At 37.4% G+C, this 24041-nt stretch overlaps 1 protein-coding gene across 1 annotated transcript in view; it reads right to left on the bottom strand.

The window, feature by feature from the left end:
- Nucleotides 1–23710, bottom strand: part of ALCAM (activated leukocyte cell adhesion molecule) — a 156713-nt gene extending 133003 nt beyond the window's left edge. The window contains exon 1 of the mRNA XM_012810375.2: nt 23080–23710. Coding sequence (XP_012665829.1) covers nt 23080–23152 — 73 coding nt within the window. The 5' untranslated portion in view covers nt 23153–23710. The remainder of the gene's footprint in view (nt 1–23079) is intronic.
- Between the last annotated feature and the right edge of the window lie 331 nt (nt 23711–24041).

Here is a 24041-nt window from a genome sequence, read left to right as displayed (position 1 = left end):
TCATATATCAGTAAAAGATATAACAAATAAAAATATTTCCTATCATCCTATCTTATATCTCCAGTCCTCCCTTTCAGAGGTAATCCTTATGAAAGGTTCTTATATGATTTTCTGGAAAAAAATTACCACGCATATATAAGCATGTACATGATTATGTATGAGTTTAGAAACTCATTCCTTTTTGAAGAAAATGGCAGCATGTGATACACACAGTTTTGTCACCCTTTAAAAGAAAAACTATTCATCTTTGTATTTTTAATAAATAAAGGTCATTTTAGTGGGATACTTTCCTAAGGCCTTTATTAACTAAATGAATTATCAAATTTTTATCCTTTTGTACTAATCTCTAAACTGAAAAAGACATCAGAAAAATCTCTGTTTGAAATATGGTATTGGAGTATGGTAAAATACCCCAGCCAGTGGCTGTAATATTTTGTAAAATTATCAGAAGTCCTGGTCCCTGATTTTTCCTCAGTTGTAACAAAAATTCAGGCCAGGCACAGTGGTAGCTCATGTCTGTAATTCCAGAACTCTGGGAGGCTGAAGTAGGAAGATTGCTTGAGGCTAGGAGTTTGAGACCACCCTGGGCAACATAGCAAGATCCTGCCTCTACAAAATTGAAAAAAAAAAAAAAAAAAACTAGTTAGGGTGTGGTGGTGCATGCCTGTAGTCCCAGAACTCAGGAGGCTAAGGCAGGAGGATCATTTCAGCCCAGGAGTTCCAGGATGCAGTGAGCTATGCTCATGCCACTACGCCCTAGCTGTCTCTTAAAGAAGAGAGAAAGTAATAAAGTCAAGGAACTAGCTTTTACTTTCAGGTATTGAATGCTGTTTTGTTTTCCTTGTGGGACAGTTGTCTGCGGAGACTAGGAATGACAGATCAGTGTTCTCATCACAGCCATTTATCCACCTTTATTTCTTCCTTCTTCTGGCCTTAACCATTCCTTGTAGAAACTGTATAAAATAGGTTTAATTAACTTTAGTGTTTTTCTATGAACTAAATTAAATTTCTCTATATTTAAAATGTGGAAACTGAAATGCTACATGACATTATACTCCCCTGAAAATTTTGTTCAGTGTTAATAAGAAGAGATTGCGTCCTTCTTTGTTATAATTTCACACTCTGTTAATGCTTTGCTATACTGTCATGTATTTTTTTTCTATCATTTCTCTCAATTGTTTGATATATGGTCCACTGTGACTAGGAAATCTCAATCTGCAAAATGTTGCATACTTAGCTCTTAATCATGGATACTGATGAAAACAACAAAAGTATAAATCTTACAAAAAAGAGACAATACAAAGAACATTTTTATTTGGCAGCAGAGGAAAAGCACACAATATTAACAGTCACGTGGAAGGACGTCCACACAAGTGCCGCCTGATATCGTCACTGAATAAGCAAAGAAACAGAACAGAAATATGAGGTGATTAACCAAAACCTCAGGGCTGCTGGTGAAGGCAGAGCTGAAACCTGGGTCTCCTGTTCCCTTCTCCAGTCCTCTGCCATTGATCACAGCTGACCAGCCCTCCTCGAGAAGGAAAGTTCTGGTCTCTGTAATTAACTTGAAAATTCTCCTAGTAACCATTACTGATTCAACAAACAATCATTATTAAGTATTTTCTGGTTTAATCAGTAAGTAATAAGGTGAGTGAAGTGGGCCATTTGCACAGAACTTGTTTTCCAAATTTCTTTTTTATTTTATTATTTGTGAAGCAACTGTATTTAACAATATAAATAAGTGTGTGGCCAACAAGCGCACATGAGTTCTGTTATGAGAATCAGCATTAGTTTTTTAAAAGAGAGGAGTACATTCCATATCCTTCAAACATCTAAAGAGAAAAAGCTAATAGATTGTGCAATATTTCCAGAAGGCAAAGCCAACAGGCAACAAAAAAGTAAAGCAAAAGATGATCTTGTGTTTGAAGTGCTTTTGAGCTTTGTTGGATGGGTTCTTTGTGTGTGTGCATGTGTGTGTTTGTGTAGGTGAGAAAGATTGTTTATTTTATTTTTATTTCCGCCTGCCATTCCCTCTAGCAACCTCATTTGGCAACTCAGCTTAGGAGACAATTACATACATCTATGGAAAACATGATTACTCTTCAGTTATTCTATTTCTTTTAAGGGAAAAAAAATCTCAAAATTTCTATTTTGAGATTGACCCGTGGTGAAAGAAGAGGCAAAATAAAAATCTGTCAATTTGAATTATCATCAACCTTTAATTCAGTTTTAGTAAAGTGAGATTGAAACTGTTAGAAAAATAATATTTATTGGGTAATTTGCTTATGTTAACTTCGATGTTTTCTTTCTTCCAGGTTAAAGGATTAAAAGATCAAAAGGATAAAATTCCAAATATTGGGGGGGCATGTTTGAAAAAGGAATATAATGATACTAGTTATCTGGTAGTTCCTGAATTGGTGATTTGTTCCAAATAGGGATGCTTCTTATAAATGTTCCTAACTCTGTGGAAAAGAATAAAAAAAAGTTTTCGCACAATTTTAATTTTTAATTTTTATAAAAGGATAATGGCTAAGAAAATAATTAAATATATATGTTTACTCTGGTATAATGACAAATCAAAGTCTAGGCTGTCAGGAAGGTGGGAACAGGACTCATGGGGAAGTGGGGTGGAAGGTGGTTAGTGAGAAAAGTTTTGTAAAAACTAGGCCTGCGGAGTAGTGTTCCCAGCCAAAGATAATGGGCTCTATTTGTGAGTAAACCAAAAGGGGGGACCTGTAACTAGAATCGAACCTATAGTTTAGGCTGGCCTGGGATATTTCCATTCAGGTAGACTATGCATGAGCCCTTATGCTGTTTTGAATTCAAAACAGAAGTCGAGGCACCAGTTGTAAGCAGACATTTCACTGGTCCGCCTCTGTCTTCCTAACTCTGCTTTTCTAACATTGATTTCTTCTTTCTACACATTTGTTTACCCATCAGACTTCCCTTTTCAGCATTTGAGAAACCTCCTACTCATCTCTCTGTCATACTCATTTCTTTAATTTTAACTTCCTCCCTAAACTAGGGACATAACTCTTTCAGGAAAGAGAATAAGCAGCTCAATCCCCAACTCTTATCTCAGTACTATTGATGCCTGGGTTTAAAGCAGATCATTCATTAATATATGCTCCATTCTTCTGTGAAGAAGTAGTTTTGAAAACAGTTTCCCCAGATTCCCATTGGCTCAGGTATGAAACTGAACCTGTATAGACAAGCCTTCATCACTCACCACAGATCTAAGCATATTCAGATACGCTCCTTTGGAAACCAACCAGTACATGCCATATTTATGTAATTTTATTACTAAATAATATTTGCTGACATTACTTAATTGAACTTTCGTTTTACTGTAGAATTAAGCAGGCTAACACAATTCAGAATTCTTAATATTGCATAAAGAATGATGAACTCACCTTAGCTATTGAAAAATTTGATAAGCATTACTAAATTTAGACAAAAATTATCTTTGCATCAAAATTCCTCTGCAGGGGAAGTTTCTTTACAGCTATTGCTCTTCCCTCTTCAAAATAAGAAATTAACTGAATGTTAGTTATTGGCAAAAGGGAACTGAATTTGGAATTACTAGACTGTATTAGCAATTCGGTATCAAGGCACAGTAGAAGATAAATTCCCTTATCACATGATGGTATTGGTAATTTCTTTCCAAATAAAGTCCCTTTTCATGTTTGCTTTTGGTCCTTTCTTTCTTCACTCTGTGAAAGGAAGTCCTCTTATTCTCTGTTCCTCTTACTGATCAGTACACACAGCTCCCTTAAGCTCCATCTGCCCTCTGTGGCTTTTACAGAATATTCTCTTTCCTGGGATCATATCTTTTATCATAAAAGTCAACTTTTTAAATCTATTTACATACACTAACATCAGGCATGTTAATGATGAAAATTATTTCCCCACATTAACCCACATTTCTATTTCTATGGAAAATTGAGAACTCTATTGTTTATAAATGTTTACATGTTTGTAGGAAGATTTTGCTGAATCTCAACATATATAGCATATGTTACAAGTAAAGAACCTTAAAACCCAGGCATTTTTTTTTTCAAATAATAGAAGAGTTAAAACAAAACAAAACAAAACAAGAAAACAGCTGTCACATAGTCTACTGGATTAATCCAGAATGTTGTCACACAACACATATGGCTCAACTAGTTTTATATATTTAAACAAAGTTTCATTTACTTTGTTTATTTATTTATGTATTTATTTATTTAGATATAGTCTCACTTTGTTGCCCTGGGTATAGTGCTGTGGCATCGCAGTTCATAGCGACCTCAGCCTCTTGGGCTCAAGTGATCCTTTTGCCTCACCCTCCTGAGTAGCTGGAACTACAGAGGCCAGTAACAACATCCAGCTATATTTAGACATGGGGTGTTGCTTTTACTTAGGCTAATCTCCAACTACTGAGCTCAAGCAGTCAACCTGCCTGAGCCTTCCAGAGTGCTAGGATTACACTCATTTCCTTTTTTTTTTTTTTTAAATAATTTCTTTTTTTTACTTTTTGGCCTGGGGCTGGGTTTGAACCTGCCACCTCCTATATATGGGGTTGGTGCCCTACCCCTTTGAGCCACAGGCACTACCCTCTTTTTTTTATTTGAGAATGCCTTTGCTCTGACTATGTTTTGATACACAGATTATACTGCATCCAAAGTATTATGCTAAAGGGGATGAAAGTGAGATATTTTGTACTTTAAAAAATAAAAAGGCATAGTTTTAAAACTATTAGTTATACAAATATATTAGCCATTCTTTTGTAAAGTACTAATTTATATAAAAGATATCAGCATTCAATAAATGACAAATATTGGTAACACTGGGTTGGATTTACAGTGTTTTATCTGGATAAGTTATTTTACAACAAATTAAAATACAGGATGGGGATAAAGTTAATTCACTATGTTAAACTATTTTAAATTGCACATGAACTTTATGTCCACCCTGTATTATAATTTCTGGACAGAAATTTGGGAGACAGCTGGCCTCTTAGACTAAAGAGAGAAACCTTATCAATAAGGTTGTCTACAAGAAATAACAGAGCAAAATCGTCATCTAGAAGTTAAGATTTGAATTAACCAAGTCCCATTTATTTACTTATGCTGTTTTCTTATTATGCTTTTTGGTCTTAGTCATAAGTTTTTTGCCTGGGTTGATGTCCAGGAGAGTTTTTCTTATATTTTCTTCTAGAATTTTTATGGTTCCCACCTTTCATTTAAGTCTATTATCCTTCTTCAATTCATGTTAGTAGTGCAAACTAGGGCTTCTGTTTCATTCTTCTGCATCTGGCCCTCCCATCTTCCCAGCACCATTTGTTGAATAGGGCTTCCTTTCAGCAGTGTATGCTGTTGCCCACTTTGTTGAACGTCAGTTGGTTGTATGTAGATGATTTTATGTCACTGCTCTCTTTTTCTGTTGCATGGTCTAAGTCTCTATTTTTGTACTAAAGCCACACTATTTGGGTTACTATAGTATGTAGTAGAGTCTGAAGTGTTTTCTTAAGATTGCTTTGGCTATTTGGGTTCTCCTTTTGGCCCTGGATGAAGCACATAATTATTTTTTTGTAGATCTCTGAAATATGACATTGGTATGTTGATGGGGATTGTGTTGAATATATAAATCCCTTTGGGAAGTATGAATATTTAAACAATGCTGATTCTACTGATCCATGAGGATGATACACTTTCCATTTGTCTGAGTCATCAGTGGCATTTTTGTAGTTCTCTTTGTAGCAGTCTTTCATCTCTTGGTATCATCCTAAGTATTATATTTTCTTCATAGATATTGTAAATAATATTTAGTCTTTCTCCTCCTGCTCACCCTTGTCTTTGAAGGAGATCAGTTAGTTGTTTGATGCCTAGGTCATCTCCTTCACTGTGGTTCAGCTTCAGTATTTTTTTCACCCACCAGCAGCAATTTTGGAAGAAAAATGAAGGAGGAAGAGAAACCAAAAAAAAAAAAAAACAAAAAAACCACCCCCAAAAAGTTTTGCCCCCTCAAAAAAATATTGTAGGGAAAAGAAAATAATGTTGAGTCTTTGATTTGACTCTGTTTGGCTGTTATCAGTACACATGAATGCTACTTGTGTACATTGATTAAATTTAAATGTTTCTGCACAGCAAAGGAAATAATAAACAGAGCAAATAGACAACCCATAGAATAGGAGAAAATATTTGCAAACCATGCACCTGGTAAAGGGCTAATATCTAGAATCTACAAACAACTCAAGCAAATCAGCAGGAAGAAAACAAACAACCCCATTAAAATGTGGGCAAAAGACACAAACAGAAGCTTTTCAAACAAAGAGAGATGGTCAAGAAACATGAAAAAAACGTTCAACATCAGGAATCGTCAGGGAAATGAAAATTAAAACTACAGTGAGATACTACCTCTGGATGCAGAGAGCAAAAACATGCACAGTTAGTAGGATTACAAATTTGTACAACTTCTGTAAAGAACAGTATGGAGACTCTTCAAAGAACGAAAAAATGACCTGTCATTCTATCCAGCATCTACCCAAAGAAAAAGAAGTCATTGTGCTACAAAAACACCAGCATTCAAATGTTTATTGTAGCACAATTTGAATTGCAAGATGTGGAATCAATCTACGTGCTCATCAATTCATGAGTGGATTAATAAAGTGTAATAAACTCACGCTCATCTGTACACAAACAAGCACACCCTTTGGAGTACTATTCAGCCTTTAAAAAAATAATAAGGCCTTTTGCACCACTTTAGGTGTAACTGGAGGCCATTATCTTAAGTGAAGTATCTCAAGAACAGAAAAATAAACACTACATGTACTCTCTAATAATTTGGGACTAATTGGTGGGCACACATGGGTACAGAGAGAAGTAAAAGTCATTAGAAATCAAGAAGTTGGGGGAGGAGAGGCGGTAAAAACCTACCTAACAGGTACAATGAACACTATTTGGGTGATTGGCACACTAATAGCTCCAACTTAAGCAATATAAAAACTATCTATGTGACAAAAACATTTGCAACCCCTTAATATTACAAAATTTAAAAATTATAGTTTAGAACAAATAGGAAGGAAATAAGCTTTATAAAAAATCTGGGTGATGAGCACACTAATAGTTCCAACATAAGCAATATAAAAACTACTTAACAAAAACAAAAAATTACAGTTTAGAACAAATGGAAAGGACCTAAAGTAAGGAGATAAGCTTTATAAAAAAGCAATTATATAAAAAGATTAAGTTTTCAGCTATCCAATACCATCAGATAATGAGATATGTAATAAATCCAATTCTGTACTGTTTTTACCCGTAAAAACTTATTTCTTAAAATGATATGTTAAAGAGCTTGAGGGATGTTTTTTAGTAAAAATGAAATGCCATTTAATTTTTTATGCATTGTTATTAGATTTATATCTGAATTTAAAAATTTTTTTCAATAGACAATACTTTTGTAAAAAGAACATCATATTTTCTCCACATCATCCCTGATATTTTACTGTTAATGGTATTCCATGCATGGTTGCAGTAGCGATGTATCTTCACAAACGTATTAAATACTGCCTGCATGACTGATCAATTTGCTTATGAAATCTTTCCTATACCATTTCTGCCATATTATGAGAAATTCCCTGATCCAAAGATTGAATATATGAATTAAAAATAGGAGAAAAAGGATGATTACTATTCCCCACCAATTTTGAATGTGTTCACAATTATCCTGATTTAAAAAAAAAAATATATATATATATATATATAGTTTTAGCATGTCCACAACTATAGTTTAAAAAATAAATTAGTTTAAATAAATATCTCCATTTATCTTCGTATCAGTGTTAATGAACAGACTACTCTCAATGTCTGTGGAAGTGCCAGATGAGCTCTTCACAGTCGTCACGTTTTATTTTGTGTTAACCTGGATCACTACCTGGAAGAAATCGAACTTTATTTCAATTATTTTTATACTTCTGTTGCATATCTTTGTTAGAATATAAAAAAAACAGATTTTTTTTTTTCTAAATAGGACCCCCATTTAGGAGATTTATCCTCTCTCTCAAATTTTAAAAGAAATTGAAAAAAAGGTGTCAATCGGCAGGGTGTCTGAAAGGTCACTATGCATAGTAAAAATTAATAAACTCATATTTTATGTTATAGTATAGTTTACATTTTCATTATTTGTATATTCATATTTCAACACATGAGGAATATTTTGCAAATGTTTTAATGAATATTTTTGTAAATGAAGGTACATTCAGCTACAGTTTCCCATTTTTCCCTCTTAGAGGTATGCATGGTGACCTTTGGGACACCCTGTATGTTGGTGTTTAAAAGAGGCTGCATTAAAAATAAAATAGGCCTCATTCATAATAAAGAATTCTAATCTTGATAAATGCATTTATTCAACCATCATGTTGGTTGTTTATATGTAGGGATATACTTTATATCAACAGATACTGGGTGAAAAAGATTAAGAAAACAGTCCCTGCCTCAAGGAACACAGAAATCCACTAAGGAGAAGAGATGGGAATGAACAGGAACAGGCAATAAGTGAAATATACTCTGGAATTGTAGGAAACAGGTACCTTAGAGAGTTCAGGCAAGAATTTCTAGAGGATATGAGATCTAAACTGTGTTACAAAGACTGGGATGCAAGTTATTCAGGCAAATGAGGGTAATAGGAGAGGGTGTGAAAGAATGCAGGCTCTAGAATGAGATTTGAATAAGTCAGAGAACAAGAAGGATATGACCCATTTTAAAGTATGATTAGTGGTGGGATCACATGTATGGTGCATAATGCAAGGGTACATGTCAGATCTATTAAGTATAGAGTATAAATGTCTTAACACAATAATTAAGTAAATGAGACGAGGTATATATTAACCAGTGTGATGTAAAAGCTCCTAATTCTATATGAAATCAGCACATTGTACCCCATAAATGTATTAACGTATACATGATCTATGTGTTTATGATCATGTTTAACATGTGGGGGGAACTCCAAGACAACTGTGTGGAGAAATGTAAGACCCTTAAATGATATACTAAGAAGTTTGAATTGCAGCCTGAGCATATCAAGGAGCCCTTGATGCACTTTAAGCAGAGTAGTTAGAAGATTTAACTCATATCTTGGCTCATTCCCATGGCAGAAATAGGAAGAGACTAAAGGGAGGCTGAAATGAAGTTTGGGAAATATGTTAGACTATGTTTTCTTTTTCATTTCCCTAGAATATTATGATCACTGGGCTCTATTTTACTGAGAATCTATAGCAGCTACCCAAATCTTTCTTTTAAGCACACACACTTTTGAACTCCTAACTGCCTCTGGGTACTTACGCTAAAGATGTAAAACAAACATGGCGATATGGTAAACTATAGGCTGCAAGTTATCTCACTTTTAGCTTTAAATTTACTCTTAAATTTGTATTTCCACCTCAAAATTTCAATGCAATGATGTTTCATTATCACATGGAACTGTATCATAACAAATGTGATACTAGTAATTAATTGATAACGTTTTAGAGTTTGTGAAAGGTTTGTTTTGTAGAGTGAGTAGATTCAAGGTTATATCCCCCAAATAATGTGATAATCATTCTCATTCAAATTTCATTACTTGAGTGGAAAAACATCTGCAGTGGAGAGGAGTTGCAGTTGACAATTTTATAATTTTGAACAACCAGCAGCCTCTCTTCTTTATGTATCTGTAAGAGAAAGTTGGGTATATAATCATATTTTGGGGAAGGAGGAAGAAGTGAGGATTCAAATAATACTAACAGTCATTGCATGTTCTCCATTTGACAATGACTCTGTTTACTGAATTTTATTGCATGTGACTTTCACAACAAGCCTACAAGGTGGGTATCGTTATCTTCACTGCAGAGATTAGTACAGAAGAGGGAGAGTTTAAGCAATTTGTCCAGTGTCCTCCAACTGAGAAAGTGTAAACTGGGGACAATTAGGCTACATAACTCCTATTCTCAAATCTAATCTGTAATGGAAAGTAAATATAGGTGGCCATAAAGTTCTAGTGCAATTTAAAATAATGTACTATTAAATTGTGCTAGAACTTTACGGCCACCCTGTACATTAAAAATGAGCACATACTTTAAAAGATATCTAAAATTATAGTTTGCTGTTATTATGAGCAAGCTACAGGCTTCTTTCTAGTATTGCTACATGACAGATAATCTCATTCCAGTATAAAATGTTAAAAAGCTATTCTGTGTTAGCAATTCCTAAATATGCCAGAGAACTAGAACACTTCTTTTATGAATAGCATTTTAGTATTAGGTCATCGACTATGAAATGCATGATTTGGAATCAAAGGTTTAGCTTATTATGTCTCAAACAAGAAGCAGTACAATTTTTTTTTAAAAAAATTTCAGATTGATATGAGGGTACATACAATTAGGCTACATTGTTTGTTTGTAAGGTCATGTCCAAGTTGTAGTCCTGTTCCTCACCCAGTAGGTGTGGCGTATGGGTATACATTGTGCCCACCCACTAGGTTGGAACTTAGTGAACTGCCTCCCTGCTGTTCCCTCTTCTTCAATTTAATTGAGTTTTTTGGCATGTGGGCCTTTAGTTGTTAGTCTACTAGTTTCAATTTAGTATTGAATGCCTGGAATGCTTGATTTTCCATCCTTATGCTATGGAGGAGAATGTTTTCCAAATCCTTCCAGGTTATTATGACAGATATAAATTCCCCATCTTTTTGTGGCTGAATAATATTCCATGGATTAATAGAGCATTCAGGCTTAGCGTCTGTGGCTTAAGTGGCTAAGGTGCCAGCCACATACACCTAAGGTGGCAGGTTTGAATCCAGCCCAGCCCACCAAACAATAATGACGGTTGCAACCAAAAAATAGTCAGGCATTGTGGTGGACACCTGTGGTCCCAGCTACTTGGGAGGCTGAGGCAGAAGACTTGCTTGAGCCCAGGAGTTGGAGGTTACTGTGAGCTGTGATGCCATGGCACTCTACCCAGGGGGATAGCTTGAGGCTCTGTCTTGGAAAAAAAAAAAAAATGGACCATTCGTGGGTTGTTCCTACATCTTAGCAATTGTGACAATTAATCAAAGTATTCACCTATTGACACAGTTTTGCCATCCTAACAATAGTTTGTTTATGCCATAATAAAGAATGAAATAGGAAATCTAATGTGTGGTATTATGCAATTTTCTAAGGAATGTAAAAAACATTTCCACTTCAAATTAAAAAATGAGTATCATCATTTAAAAATCGTTTTCTTAGTTGGTTCTCAAGTAAAATTATTGCTAAATAACAACTCAAACTTATATTTTATAAATCAAAGTATAATTTTGAATCTTAGTACTTTGAGCTGCAAAGAAACCACATGCTACAAACTTCCATGACCAACAGGAATCTCACAAAAGATAAATGGATTTTCAGGGTCACACACAGAGTCGATTCATAATTCTATCATAAAAGAATATCTTACAATAGGTTGCATAAATTCGTAACCATTTAAATTTTTTAATCATTTTAGAAGACTTGTGACAAGAATTATAAGTTTTGGTGCAAGAAAAAAACAACACCTTTTTCATTATAACCAAATTGAAAGTTACCTTTACAGTCTTAATAGACAAAATTATGAATATCAACTTAATTGAACATATAACTGATGCTATCTAAATTAAGAAGATATTTGAGAAGGAAGGTTGCAACCATAGGCTGTTTCTTTGTAGAAATGTAATCATTTGAATAAAAATGTAGGGAAAAAATTCAGAAAAATTTATTATTCACATATTTCACTGTGTAATGCCTCCCACACATTTAATGTAGAAACACGCATTAGTTTATCCTTAGAAATAAATTTGGTTTTCTTTTGATGCTTTGCTTCTCAAGTGTCTACCTACATGAATTTCATCTAGTGATTTGTTATCCAAAATGTATAAAGAACTGGAGTTTTAAACATGTATTACATAGTTGCAAAAGAATTTTTGAAATCTGTGAGTAAAAGAAGGATATCGCTCCATTTCCAACATATTCTTAATATCAAAATTATAGGCTTTTACTAATTTGCACTATTAAATTAGAGGTCACTAGAAAATCATAATAAATGAAAGCATACCGCAGTGCTCATAAAAGGAAAGCAGTAGAGCTCCCTCTATTGAATTACATTTGAGAAAAATATCCTTTTATTTGTCATCAGATTGACTGCATTACAGTCCCTGAAGCTTTTTTCTCTTCCTAAGGCCTAATATTTTCAAATTACAGAAGCATGTAACAGCGCCAGTTTCTGTTAGGGTAATACAGTACATTATCTAGGTCCTTATAGTTTAGAGCATATTCCTGTTTCTTAATGGCTTTGTGTTTGCAGAAAATTACATTTTAAAGCTCTAATTTTCAATTTATGTTTTTCTTCTTCTTTTTTTCTAACTTGATAAAACTGCAAAGTTACTTGACATTTACTGAGATTACAAAACAGGCTAATACAATATGTTTCCTCGTTCTGTTGTGAAAACCTAACGTGTGTTCTGCTGGAACTGAAATATAGCTCCCAACCAATGAAATGAGGTATTTCACAAGTTTTTCTGATGGGATTAAACTAACATTATTGAAATACTGTGATTGCTGAAGAAGGTCATTCATAATTGTTATCATTGGTTAAGTGTCCATGATGTTCCTGGCACTAAGAAACACAATATAAACGCATTACCTTCTTTAATTGTCAAATCGAATGAATTTAGTAGTATTGTTTTCCTCAATTTATAAACAAGAAAACAGAGAAAAGGTCTGGAAAGCAAACTAATTCTCTTATCCTAGCCCAAGCTCTTAGCTCTTGACCAAAGGAATCTATGCTATGCATTGACACTCTGGAATCTGTAAGCATGGAAAGTCTATAAAAATCAAGCAGAGAATTTATTTTTAAAATATCATAAAGGTATACCTAAATTGTCTACAAAAAAAAAAAAATCACTATTCAAGCTGCTGGAATCCTTTCTAACCAAGCATTTTAGATGAATTTTAGAAAATAATAACCTCCAAACTAAACTCTGAAACTATATTATTTTTTACTGTTTTATCTTTTCTTCTAGAAGACAGATACATTTCTTATCAGCAAAGAGGAAAACATCTAATAAGATGAAGGGATTATTTTAATAAACAGATCCTTATTTGCTATTCTAGTATCATAAGAAAAGCAATTTAATCTTATATGAAACAGACTTTTCTCCAAGAAATACTGTTTGAGAACTAGGCTAGCACCCACTGAGGTTGGGTCAAGTGGGGAATTTATTTAAGAGGACAAATACTAATTTGTATTACATTTCACTCTTAGATATGACATCATAAGAACTCTTTATTTTTAGAGACACATCCATCTCAGTGAAAATATAAAATCTATGCCTATAACCACCATAAACAATCTTCTTAGAAAGTGTCGTACCTATGACCAGATAGAGAAAATACTTCTGGAAGAATATATATGTACGTCAACTAAGGAGATCATAGGAGAGTATTTGAACAACTTGAAGCAATCCCTGGGTTTTGCCTCAATCTTCAGAATTTCTTTTTTTTTTTTTTTATTAAATGATAGCTGTATACATTAATGCAAACATGGGGTACAGTGTAGTGTTTTCATGTACATTATGAAATACTTTCATCAAGCTGGTTCACATAAATTTCATGTCATTTGCATAGACATTGTATCAAAACATTTATATTCTAGTTCTAGAAAAGTTCACTTGTACCCTTGTTAGACAGAGATATAGGTGATCTTTCCAGTCACCCTCCCACCACCCAGCTGCCCTTTTCCCCTCCCCTTTTCCACCCCCTCCCCATATTCTTGGGCTAGAATTAAGTTGTATTTTTCATTTGAGAGCTATAAATTAGTTTCATAAAAGGGCTGTGTACATTGGATACTTTTTCTTCCATTCCTGTGATACTTTGCTAAGAAGATTTAGTTTTCCTGAAAAGAGACAGGCACTCCTTCACCTTCAGGAGTTAGACACCATGCTTCTTCTCACCTTCACTCCTTCTTTCATGCTTTTCCCTCAGCCTGCATTCTTTGCTTAATTATTCCTCAGCACATAACTCAGATATCTCTTCCTGAAAGAAGTTTTCTGAGTTTCTTCTAACTTTAAACTAGATCTGGCTACTCTGGTATAAAATGCTCTTTATTTGTTCTTACATTATTTAAAAAAACTTCTGGCAGATAGTTAGATACTTCGTTAATTGGTATCTGTTTTCCAGACAGAATGTTAATGTCTTTGAGGGAAGGAACTTGATCTTATAGTAACTGGTTTATTCCTTTATCCCAACCGCAATGCTTTGGACATACTGAGCACTCAATATTTGTTGAATGCTGTTGTCTATGTTGAGTGGCCAATTTACAAGAGTTTTAAATCTAGATTGACCAAAAATGTAATCTTAGGCAAGTAACTAAGTAATTTTAAGGTTATCAACTTCCAAACTTTTAAAGTGTAGTGAGCCTAAGCATAAATAAAACTGAAAACATTGTAGACTCTAAGAACTTTGGTTAATTTGCCATTGGATTATAGGCAATCTCTCACCTGCGGCTTCATTGACCTCAGCTCTCAAATAGGGGGCTACACAAGATAGAAATCTAAGAATTTTTTCATCTTTCTAGCAACCCCTCTTGTACCACATTTTAACTTGTGACCATGAATTGCATGCCTGGTATTTTAAACAATGTCTTTTATTCTCTTTCTTTCTTTCTGAAACATACACATACAACTTTGCATATTTTCATTCCTGGGAAGTTAAAGTTTAAACAGTAGAAAATAGTATTCTTATTGGATGCTGCTTGAGCCTCTCCAATAGATTATAATTTTGGCCCAAAGATATCAAAGAGAAGGGTGTAAATTGTGAATGGGAGCCAAGGATTCTGTAATAAATGTACCTTCTCTACTGTTATTGTAAAGAGTACCTGGTTGCAAAAATGGTCCTAATTCTCTCTGTATGGCTTTTATCCACAACCTTTGGTAAGTGATCTTTTGGCTCTTTCCATTTAATAGGTGGAGATGACGTCCCACATTTGAATTTGGGCTTGGTCTGTGATTTGTCTTCACTAACAGAACATAGCAGAAGTAATGGTTTGCCAGTTATGAGGCTAGGCCTCAAGAAGTCTTGCACCCTTCTTCTTTCTCCAAGAACTCTGCTTCTAGAAGAGTTCAAAAGAACAAGCCCAGGCTTCAGGAGAACAAGCCCAGGCAAGCCTCTTAGAATGAAAATACATAAAGGTGAGTTTATTCTTTCTGGGCAGTAGCCAAGCCACCTGCCAGAAGCAGAGCTTCCTAGGCTGACCCACAGCAGACTGCAGTAAATTAAAGACATCTAACCAAACCAGAAAAAAAAAAATGAGTTCAGACTAAATTATCAACCTGAAGAATAACGTACCAACAAATAAATGGTTGATGTTTTAAACCACTATGCTCTGGTGTTTTATCATGTAGCAAAAGTTAAATGATAGATACTCTGGTTAAAAAATTTAGAAATAGACCTAGACCTCTTATGTTTTTACCATGATTTAGACAAGGTAAATCCTATGCCCAGAAACTTATTAACTATTAGAGGAAATACTTGAGTATCAGCTGACTAGAGTTTTAATCACAGTAGCCATTGCCCTCTCCCTTCATTCTATTCTGCTAATGAGAACAAAACTATGGCGTCTTTTACCGTGTATGCTTACATAAACCCTTTCAACTTTCCTTACTTCCATCCATTTCTGAGGTTTTTTTCAGTGCTGGAGACAATCTAGGTCAGCTGAACCAAGTACACTTGGATGTCTAATTTGTTAGGAATGGTCAGTGTTAGCACCAACTGTCCCACCTGTACTCTGGCACCCCATGTCAGCTCACCATTTCTGAATGATACAACTGTAGCTTACATGTACAGAAGGACTTTGGTGCTTCCTTCAATGTTATAAACATCTCTGATAAATTTTTTAGATAAAATTTGGTAACAGGCAACCGAGGAACCTCATAAAAGAAAAGGATGGAAGTAGTACAATTATCTGCAAAGGGATTTCAGGCTCAGACAAAAATAGGCATTCTCTAAATAACCTCATAGTTCCGTATAACTCCCAGGTGAATTTCAAACACTATTATTCCTTGGCATCTCAGACCAGTTCTGTTTCCATTCAAAACCAGGCGATCCTCAGTGTTCTACATTTACAACATTTTGGCATTTCAGGTTATAACTGCACATCTCTATTATACTTGGCATGAAATGGGCACATAATCCCTTAGAGATATTTCACTGTAGCTGCTATTTAAATTTAAAAGGGTTAGAAGTATGTACTTGGTCAGGATAAAGTCTATATTCCTTATAGTTAAATACTGTGACACAGACATATAGACACACAAGTTATCTTTGTGACCATATAATTTGTCATCCAAACTACTTTTAAGAATGAAAGAGGGTGCCATTAATAACAGCAGCAGGATATTAGGCATAAATCAGGAGCATCTTGGGATATTCCATGAAGCATGGTCAACCTACAAATAATGTGCATATTAAGACAGAAAGTGTCAAAAGACTTAAAGAAATAAAAAATCTCTATGATAGTAACACAAAAGGTGACAACCTGGGAAATGGCTAGCTGACTGTACCATAAGGGGGTTCACAAGATAAATTTTCCATGTTTCAATGTGTTGCCTTTAGTCCTCACAGCTTAAAAATTTCTTTTAGAAGCTTATCAATTTTTTCCCATCTTTCAAGGATGTACTCTCTCTAGCCAAACTCATAAACTAGTTTACTGGTTTATGTTAAAGCCGTTATTACCAATGATTTACAATGTTCACCATTTCCAGCTAGGGCTTCCTCTCCTTGTAAATCAATTGTATAAGAAGTCACATTATAATTAAAAGATTTCTTAGTAACCATGAAATCACAGCATGGGCAAATTCATTGTAGGATTTGAATATTTATAGCAGTAGGCCCTTAGATTGAGAGTTACATCTTTCTCTACAAAAATAGCTACAACTGCTAAGGGGGCTGGCCAAGTCCTGTCTTCCAGTTAGAAAGTCTACTTTCACCACAAGAGCTAGTGTTTTGATGTAACCATATTTTGTTCAACCACTTTACTTTTTCTATATTTTCCATACTGAACTAAGATTATGCTATCCTTAATCATGAATCTTTTATTTTCTTTTTGTTCCCATTAATACACTGTAAAAATGTGATCATGTTCCAATGGTCTGTGCTTTGTGCTGAGTTTTGCATACTTCTGTGCTTTCCTGATAGTTTTATTTTGTAGTCTAATTATCAGGAAGCAACATTATATCCTAATTCCCAAGTTCTGATAGTTTTATTTTGTAGTCTAATTATCAGGAAACAACATTATATCCTAATTCCCAAGTTCTTTATGAAACTTTCTTATAATCCATGAGTGGAGGAGCTTAATTTTCTCTACATTATGAGTTCTATTTAATGTAAAGAAAAAGGAATGTGAAGCAACTTCTAGGTGTTACAGTATTTACTGTACTGGAGGATACACAGAGATAAAATTTGGTATTAAAAACTTTATGATAAATTGAGAAAAAAGAGTAAATAATATCATCATGCAATGTAGCAAAAGAAATTTAAAAAGCATCAGCCATGACAAATACAGGGAAAGGAAAAATAAAAAATTAGGATATACTTCAGTCATTGTCAGTATTCCAATGCTGATTTTGTATTAAAGGCAGAAAGTACAAGAAAGTTGTTTTCTTTTCTTTGACACTTTACATAAAATAATCTAAAAGAAGTACTCTCTAAACCTATTACCTACAGATGAAAAGAGCTAAAGTCAGTGTGATTGAACAAAGCAAGAAAAATGTACCATTTTCCATGGTCATAGTAAGTTATCAATGATATTTCTTTGACTTGTAAAGACTGGGAAGACTTAATTCATCCCGTGAATGTTTGACTGTATTTTGTCTGACGTTAGCCAAGATTTTACATCAGTCCACAAAGTAATAGAGGAAAGAGGAAAAATAATAACAATAACTATAATAAAGAAGCAAGCCAGAGCAGCTAGTGACCTATTTCTGATTAACCTATTCCCCTACAGTTTCATTATTTTGAAAAAAAAAATACTGTGAATTCTTAGGGTACTAAGTATAGGGATATTAATGGAAGTACCTCAACTCAAAGTCAAATTAAGTAACCCTTTGATTAGAAGCTGTTTTGGAATGTGCACAGTTCTGATTTCCCCTTCAATGGAATGGATAATTGAGAACTGTCTGGATAAATAACAGAGGAAGCATTAAAAGCTAATTTCATTGTTGGAACATACAGCACAATAATGGGCTATGATAATAGGCTACCATAAAACAATTACTGGAAACCATAGCACATTTTGAAGTACTCTTATCTAAAATATGTAAGTAGTTCATTCAATAACAAGGTAAAAAAGAGAATATGAAATTTGTTATTTAAATAGAGAATTACCTAGATGAAAATAGCAGCTCAAACATTATGACAATTCTCTGTACATTGCAGGGAAACTATAACTATAGACTTCAACCTTACCAATAGCCTATAGCAACCTTTTTGAACATAGAATGTAATATACATTTTAGTTCTGACTGTACTCGCCATAGGGAAGGGGAAATTCTACCCTAATTAAAAAAAGGAATGAAAAGTAAATTTTAACATTGTTTTCTGCTCTTTTAAGTTTCTTGTTGAAAATGAAATGAGCTGAGATACAAAAGTAATAATCAAATAAATATTAGTTGATCACCCACCACCACTCCCAAGAAAACATTCTTTTGTGTTCAAGTAAGTTAGCTCATTCTATTCTTCATATGTCACAGACATTTATAGTTAAGGTAAACGGGATGAGCCTTTGTGAAAACTTAACAATGAAGAATAAAACTAGCACTGTGAGAGGAATTACATTTTAAGTTTCTATGTGTACACAGAGGCACAGAGGTACTCTTTTATCATAGCTGCACCTATGTGGTTCCCAGCATATTTAGGATATAAATTGCATGTGTCTACTTGAGTTAATAGCTTCAGGGAGCTAGAACTCTTTGATGGTGTTTTGTGCTAAATAAATGGCCAGAACAGAAAGAGGTGTGTTTGGAAATATAAGACACGGTGATTATAAAGCATTTAAAATACTATCTGACAATGTGCTGCCATCTTACACCAAGTAATGATGACAGCTAACAGAGCGTTCACTTTTACAAAGGCTCCTGTTAGTGGCCTGCAAACTTGAGAGAAGAAACATACAGAGAAAAAAATAGGAAAACACATTGGCCTTCTTTTAATAAAGTGGTCAAAGTAATAATTAAGTGGAATAAATGAAAAGATGTTGTTCTAGTAACGATATGATACAATTAACAATATGTTAATTAATGTGGTATGTTTTACTGGAAAAATTCAAAATGCAGAGCCAGAGCATTACTAATCTCACCATAATCTGAATCATGCTTTACACAGAAAGAAAATTTTACAGATGGGAGTAAAAAGGAGCAGAAAAACAACTCTCACCAGAAGACTATAGCTTTCTTACATGGCCGGGCTAAAAGCTCAACACATGAGTATTGACTAAAGTTTTAAGAGTTTCCGATGACACTTAAGACTATTAAAGTCTGTTTTTATTAATTTTCTCATTTTTAATAAGTAAAGAGTGGGCCTGTATGCTCATCCAATTTCTATTACAAAAAACACGTGAGTGTGAATTTTCTAAAAAGTCAGAAAAAGTTTGGAATTCTGGTAAGGCAAAATATTTTGAATTTCTGTATGTTTTAAAACAAAAGAAATGTATTAGTTTCTATTTCCTTCTATATTGCATCTGCAACCATGGCGCAAATCAATATAAATAACTTAACCATCACTTACATCTCATCCCAGGAGCAATACATGCAATTTAATTAAAGTCAGGCTTGCAGGACAGATGGGTTACATCAACAGTTTTCTGAGACCTAAAAATATTTCCCACTTGTGGGGGTCTTTTTTACTAAGAGAGTGGAAAACTAATTCCCTTCTCTTACTTTTTTTTCAAATAAACAGTCTTATTCAGGACTGAAAGTATAAAGCACAGACATTATAATGCATTTGTAAAAATAAAGAAAATAGAGAATTAGCAACTGGAGTCCATTGATCTTTGTCCAGTAATACAATTCATGTGAATTTTGTCTAGACTGAGACCGTTAGAAAAATACTATTAGGAAATAATCCTACCCACCAGATCAGCTTTTTACCTGAAGACCTTAGAAAGAAAGAGTTTTGAGCTATAAGAGGCCTCAGAGACTAGATCCTTAGCCCCCCTTGTATTCTACGCAGGAGAAAACTGAAGGCTCCCAATGGCTCAGGGACTTGAGCAAGCACCTGAAGGCAGATGGTCCTGAGCCAAGCCTAGAAAACTAGTTCCTGTAAATAATGTCCCATTAAATTATAAACCGTCGTTGGATTCAATAAATCATCCAAGAAAAGAACAGTATATATTGGCTACTAAACCGTCCGCAGTTTTTAAATTAATAAATTTTAATAGTCTCTCATTAGTAGTCTGAAAGGACAATATTTGCATTGGTGCTTTTCCCAAGGCCTGTTGAGATACACTGGTACGTTCCGAACATAATGCCCCGCTGAAAAGCCTTCTGTGTGCTTGTGTCTGGGAAGGAACCTTCTATCAGTGAGCAATTATGAAAAACTCCTAGAGCAGGGCACACACGTGACTCAAGCAAAGAAACAGTTAACTGCAATGCCCCACCCCCCAACCCCCTTGTAAATAATCAAGGAAAGCCTTTTTCTAAAGCAATACAAAATGTCACCACAGGCTGACGCTCTTTCTACAAGAATAATGAGATTCCTGCTATCTCGGATGCTGAGCACACACTCCACTGCCTTTATCTCCCAATTCAGTTTTCCTGGTTCGTCTATATTATTCCTCTGCCTTCAAAACAAGTAACACGGCATGCCTAAAATGCACAAATGACCATGTAGCCACTGCAGGCCAAAAGACCCGGCGGAGCAGTTTCACAAACTCGAATTTTTGTTTTACAGTCCTGGGCACACAATATCAAAACCGCTCGTGAAATGAAGGCGCGGCGGGCAGGGGCATGGGTTGGCCCCTCCAACCCTCCGGCCCAGCCGGCCCTCCGCCCGCACCCCCGCCGGACTCCGCTAGGCACGGCGTTCCGAGAGGCGCATTTGCTGCCCAGGACTCCTTTAGTGTCATTTTTCTTTTTAAAACACAGTGACTCGCACCGAGGGTTTCGCGCCATGCCAGCCCGATGATTCAGGGAAACCACGAATCGGAAGATCTGCCGCATCCGATCCCTAGATCAGCAGAGACTGGTGGCGGGGCGAGGGGATTAGGCTGGCCAAGAACGCAGCTCTGTCCCCTCTGGTTACACCAACCTGCGGCGCCAAAAGAACCGCAAAGAAGGAGGTCTGAAAGAGGAACCTCGAAGTGTGTGGAAAAACCTGTTCTCTGACGTGGCCCAACTGAAGATAAATTCCACTGTGACCGCGGGAAAAACGCAGCTGGGCGGTGTGGTCACGGGGGTAGAGTTTTTTTTTGAGATTACAGTCTCAAAGTGGCGAAAGGGTTAACTGAAAACCAACTATGTGTGTGGTTGTTTGTATTTTACAGACCTACACCACCTTCACCCTCCTTTCGTGCTCTCCCCTTGGCTACAGAGCGCCTTTCTTTTCTTATTGGACGGAGGAATCGTGAGAGAGTGAGATCCTCCCTGTGCTAGACCCAGGGGGTTTCACCTTCTCACCTCCCCGGGGTTCTGACCCTACCCCACCTGTTTTAAATCCTGTTGAACCGTTTTCACAGTCCCCGCCCCAGAGCCTGAGACTTGTCACCGACACTGACGCCTTTTCCCAGCCTCAGAAACAGCAGGTGAGCTCATTACCTCACCCCGAAATGGAACTTTAATAAAGAGATCTAGAGAGGGCCCTGCACCCCACCCCAACAGCGGCGGCGGCGGCAGCAACTCACAAACACTTGTGATCTCTCCCTCGGACTCCCACCCCCCAATCCCACTTTCTCCCTTTTCCTGGGAGCGTTTCAAAGGCTTTCAAACCTCTCCGGAGGCCTCAGCTTTAAGGGGTGTGCTGGAATAAAAGATGCGAAAAAGAAGTGAGTTTCTTCATGGAAAAAGCTAACGAAAGGGGTAAGTACAAACAGGCCGAAATAACAGGAAGTAGGAGTTTAACTGGCAACTGTCAATGAAGGGATAGAAATCAAAACCTCAAAGCGAAACATCCAGCAAATCTCACCGAGGGCGAGGAAACGAACCTGCCGCTCTGTCAAGTGACTGAGCGCGCAGCATGACCAACTCCTGTCGCCTGCCTAGCGGGCCTGAGAATACCAGGGCCAGGAGACGACCCCAGGGTGCGGAAAGGGATTCCCCTGTGAGATATTTTAGCAGTTGGGAATTTTTCCCTTTTTTCTTCTAGGGCTCAGTACGGAACTGAGAACTAACGCTTCGTCGCAGATCCTGGAAATCTAAAAACCCGTCACCAAGGTCTCCTGGTCGGCCACCAATTTCAGTTCCGGCTGTTACTTGTCTGCTACCCCTACACTCAAAACCCACCCTGATAATGGTGGGTGGTGATATGCCCCCAATTTAAGCATTAGGAGGTATTTTAAAGGGGGTGATTAAAGTCTGTCTCCTCTACTCCTCCCCTCTCTTGCTCATATCATACCACCGGAAAGTTACAGGGGATTTATCATGAAAAAGTGTGGGCAGTACTTTCATCAAGAGCTAAGTGAAAGGAAAACCGCTTGGGGCTCAGTGACGTGGACTTTGACACCCAGAGACGGGAGGAATTGTCAGAGGGAGAGACTTTGCCTTCAGCGTGAGAGCCACAGGGCCCAGGGGAGAGGGTCGAACTAATCTTGCCCGCTGGCCCCGGCAATCCCCACAAAGTTCCCAGAGATTTGCCCAGTGCCCCTGCTTGCTGCCCAAACTTGAGCCAATCAGCCAAACCCAAACGCGCGGCACAGGTGACCGAGCCCGGGGCCAGCTCTGCGCCCGGACGGCGGTCCCTTTACCTCCCCCACGCGCTGGAGCGCACAGCAGCGAGGGTGAGAGGCCGGGCTGCTGACCCAGGAAACTGCTTCAGACCCACGTCAGGGCTGCCCTCAGGCCCTCGCTCACCTGGTCTGAGGATGGCTGCAGAGATCAAAAGGCAGAAGAGCAGACGGCAGGAGGGGGCCGCTGTGGATTCCATATTCCTCCTTCTGCTGGTCCACTGACAGAGTCCAGGCTGCAGGAGGAGGCGTCGTCCCAGGCCCCGCGGTGCCCGCGCGCTGGCGGGTCCCGACGCAGGGGGCAGCGCCTTTTCCCAGGCACACCGTCCCCTGGGCTGTGGTGCTGCACCTTCGGGTCTCTGCTGCACACAACTTTACACCACGCAATGTCCCCAACTCCTCCTCCCTCCGCCTCAACCCTCCTTCCGTCCCTTTGGCTGCTCCTTCAGGGACTGGAGACCCTCTTTCCAGGAGACACTTGAGTAATTCAGAAATGTGTACGTGCTTCTTTTTGGCTGGTATCTTCTTTTAGTTGCTTTATCTTGGGATAATAATAATACTGGTAGTGGCAGTGTGGATGAAAAGCCCGATGCTAGGAAGGAATCGTCAGGGATGCGACGGGGGGTGGCGGGTCTCCTCAGGTGGCAGCGGTGGTAGCAGCGACAACGGCGGCAGCGGTCTCCGGGCTGCTCTGAGTGGAGGGACTGGAAGGCGTGTGTAGGCTGCCTCTCTCCTCCTCCCTCCCGCCTCCTCTCCCCCTCCCGCGTCCTCCCTCCTCCAGTCTCCTCCCCGCTTCCCTGGACGCTGTGCGGAGCAGGTGGTTGGAACGCGGATCCGCAGCCTAGAGGCGCTGCAGGACCGAGTCCGAGACTGAGCCCAGCCCCGGGATGGGGGAGAACCCGGAGCCCTGGCTCTGGGGACCGAGTGGGCGGGGCTTCTCGGGCTCCGCCCCACGGCCACGCCTCCAGGAAGGAGCAGACCGCCGAGCGGCGCGCGCCTGGGCGGGCCCTCGGGACTAACTCTCCTGTGGGTGCTGGTGCTGTCGGCCTCCTGATGTGGCCTCTCCCTTCTAGCTGCCCACCCCGCCTC

This window comes from Otolemur garnettii, unplaced genomic scaffold (assembly GCF_000181295.1).
Source record: "Otolemur garnettii isolate 467f Iridium unplaced genomic scaffold, OtoGar3 scaffold00131, whole genome shotgun sequence".
In the NCBI taxonomy this organism is placed as follows: domain Eukaryota; kingdom Metazoa; phylum Chordata; class Mammalia; order Primates; family Galagidae; genus Otolemur; species Otolemur garnettii.
This window is presented reverse-complemented; position numbering and strand designations above follow the sequence as displayed.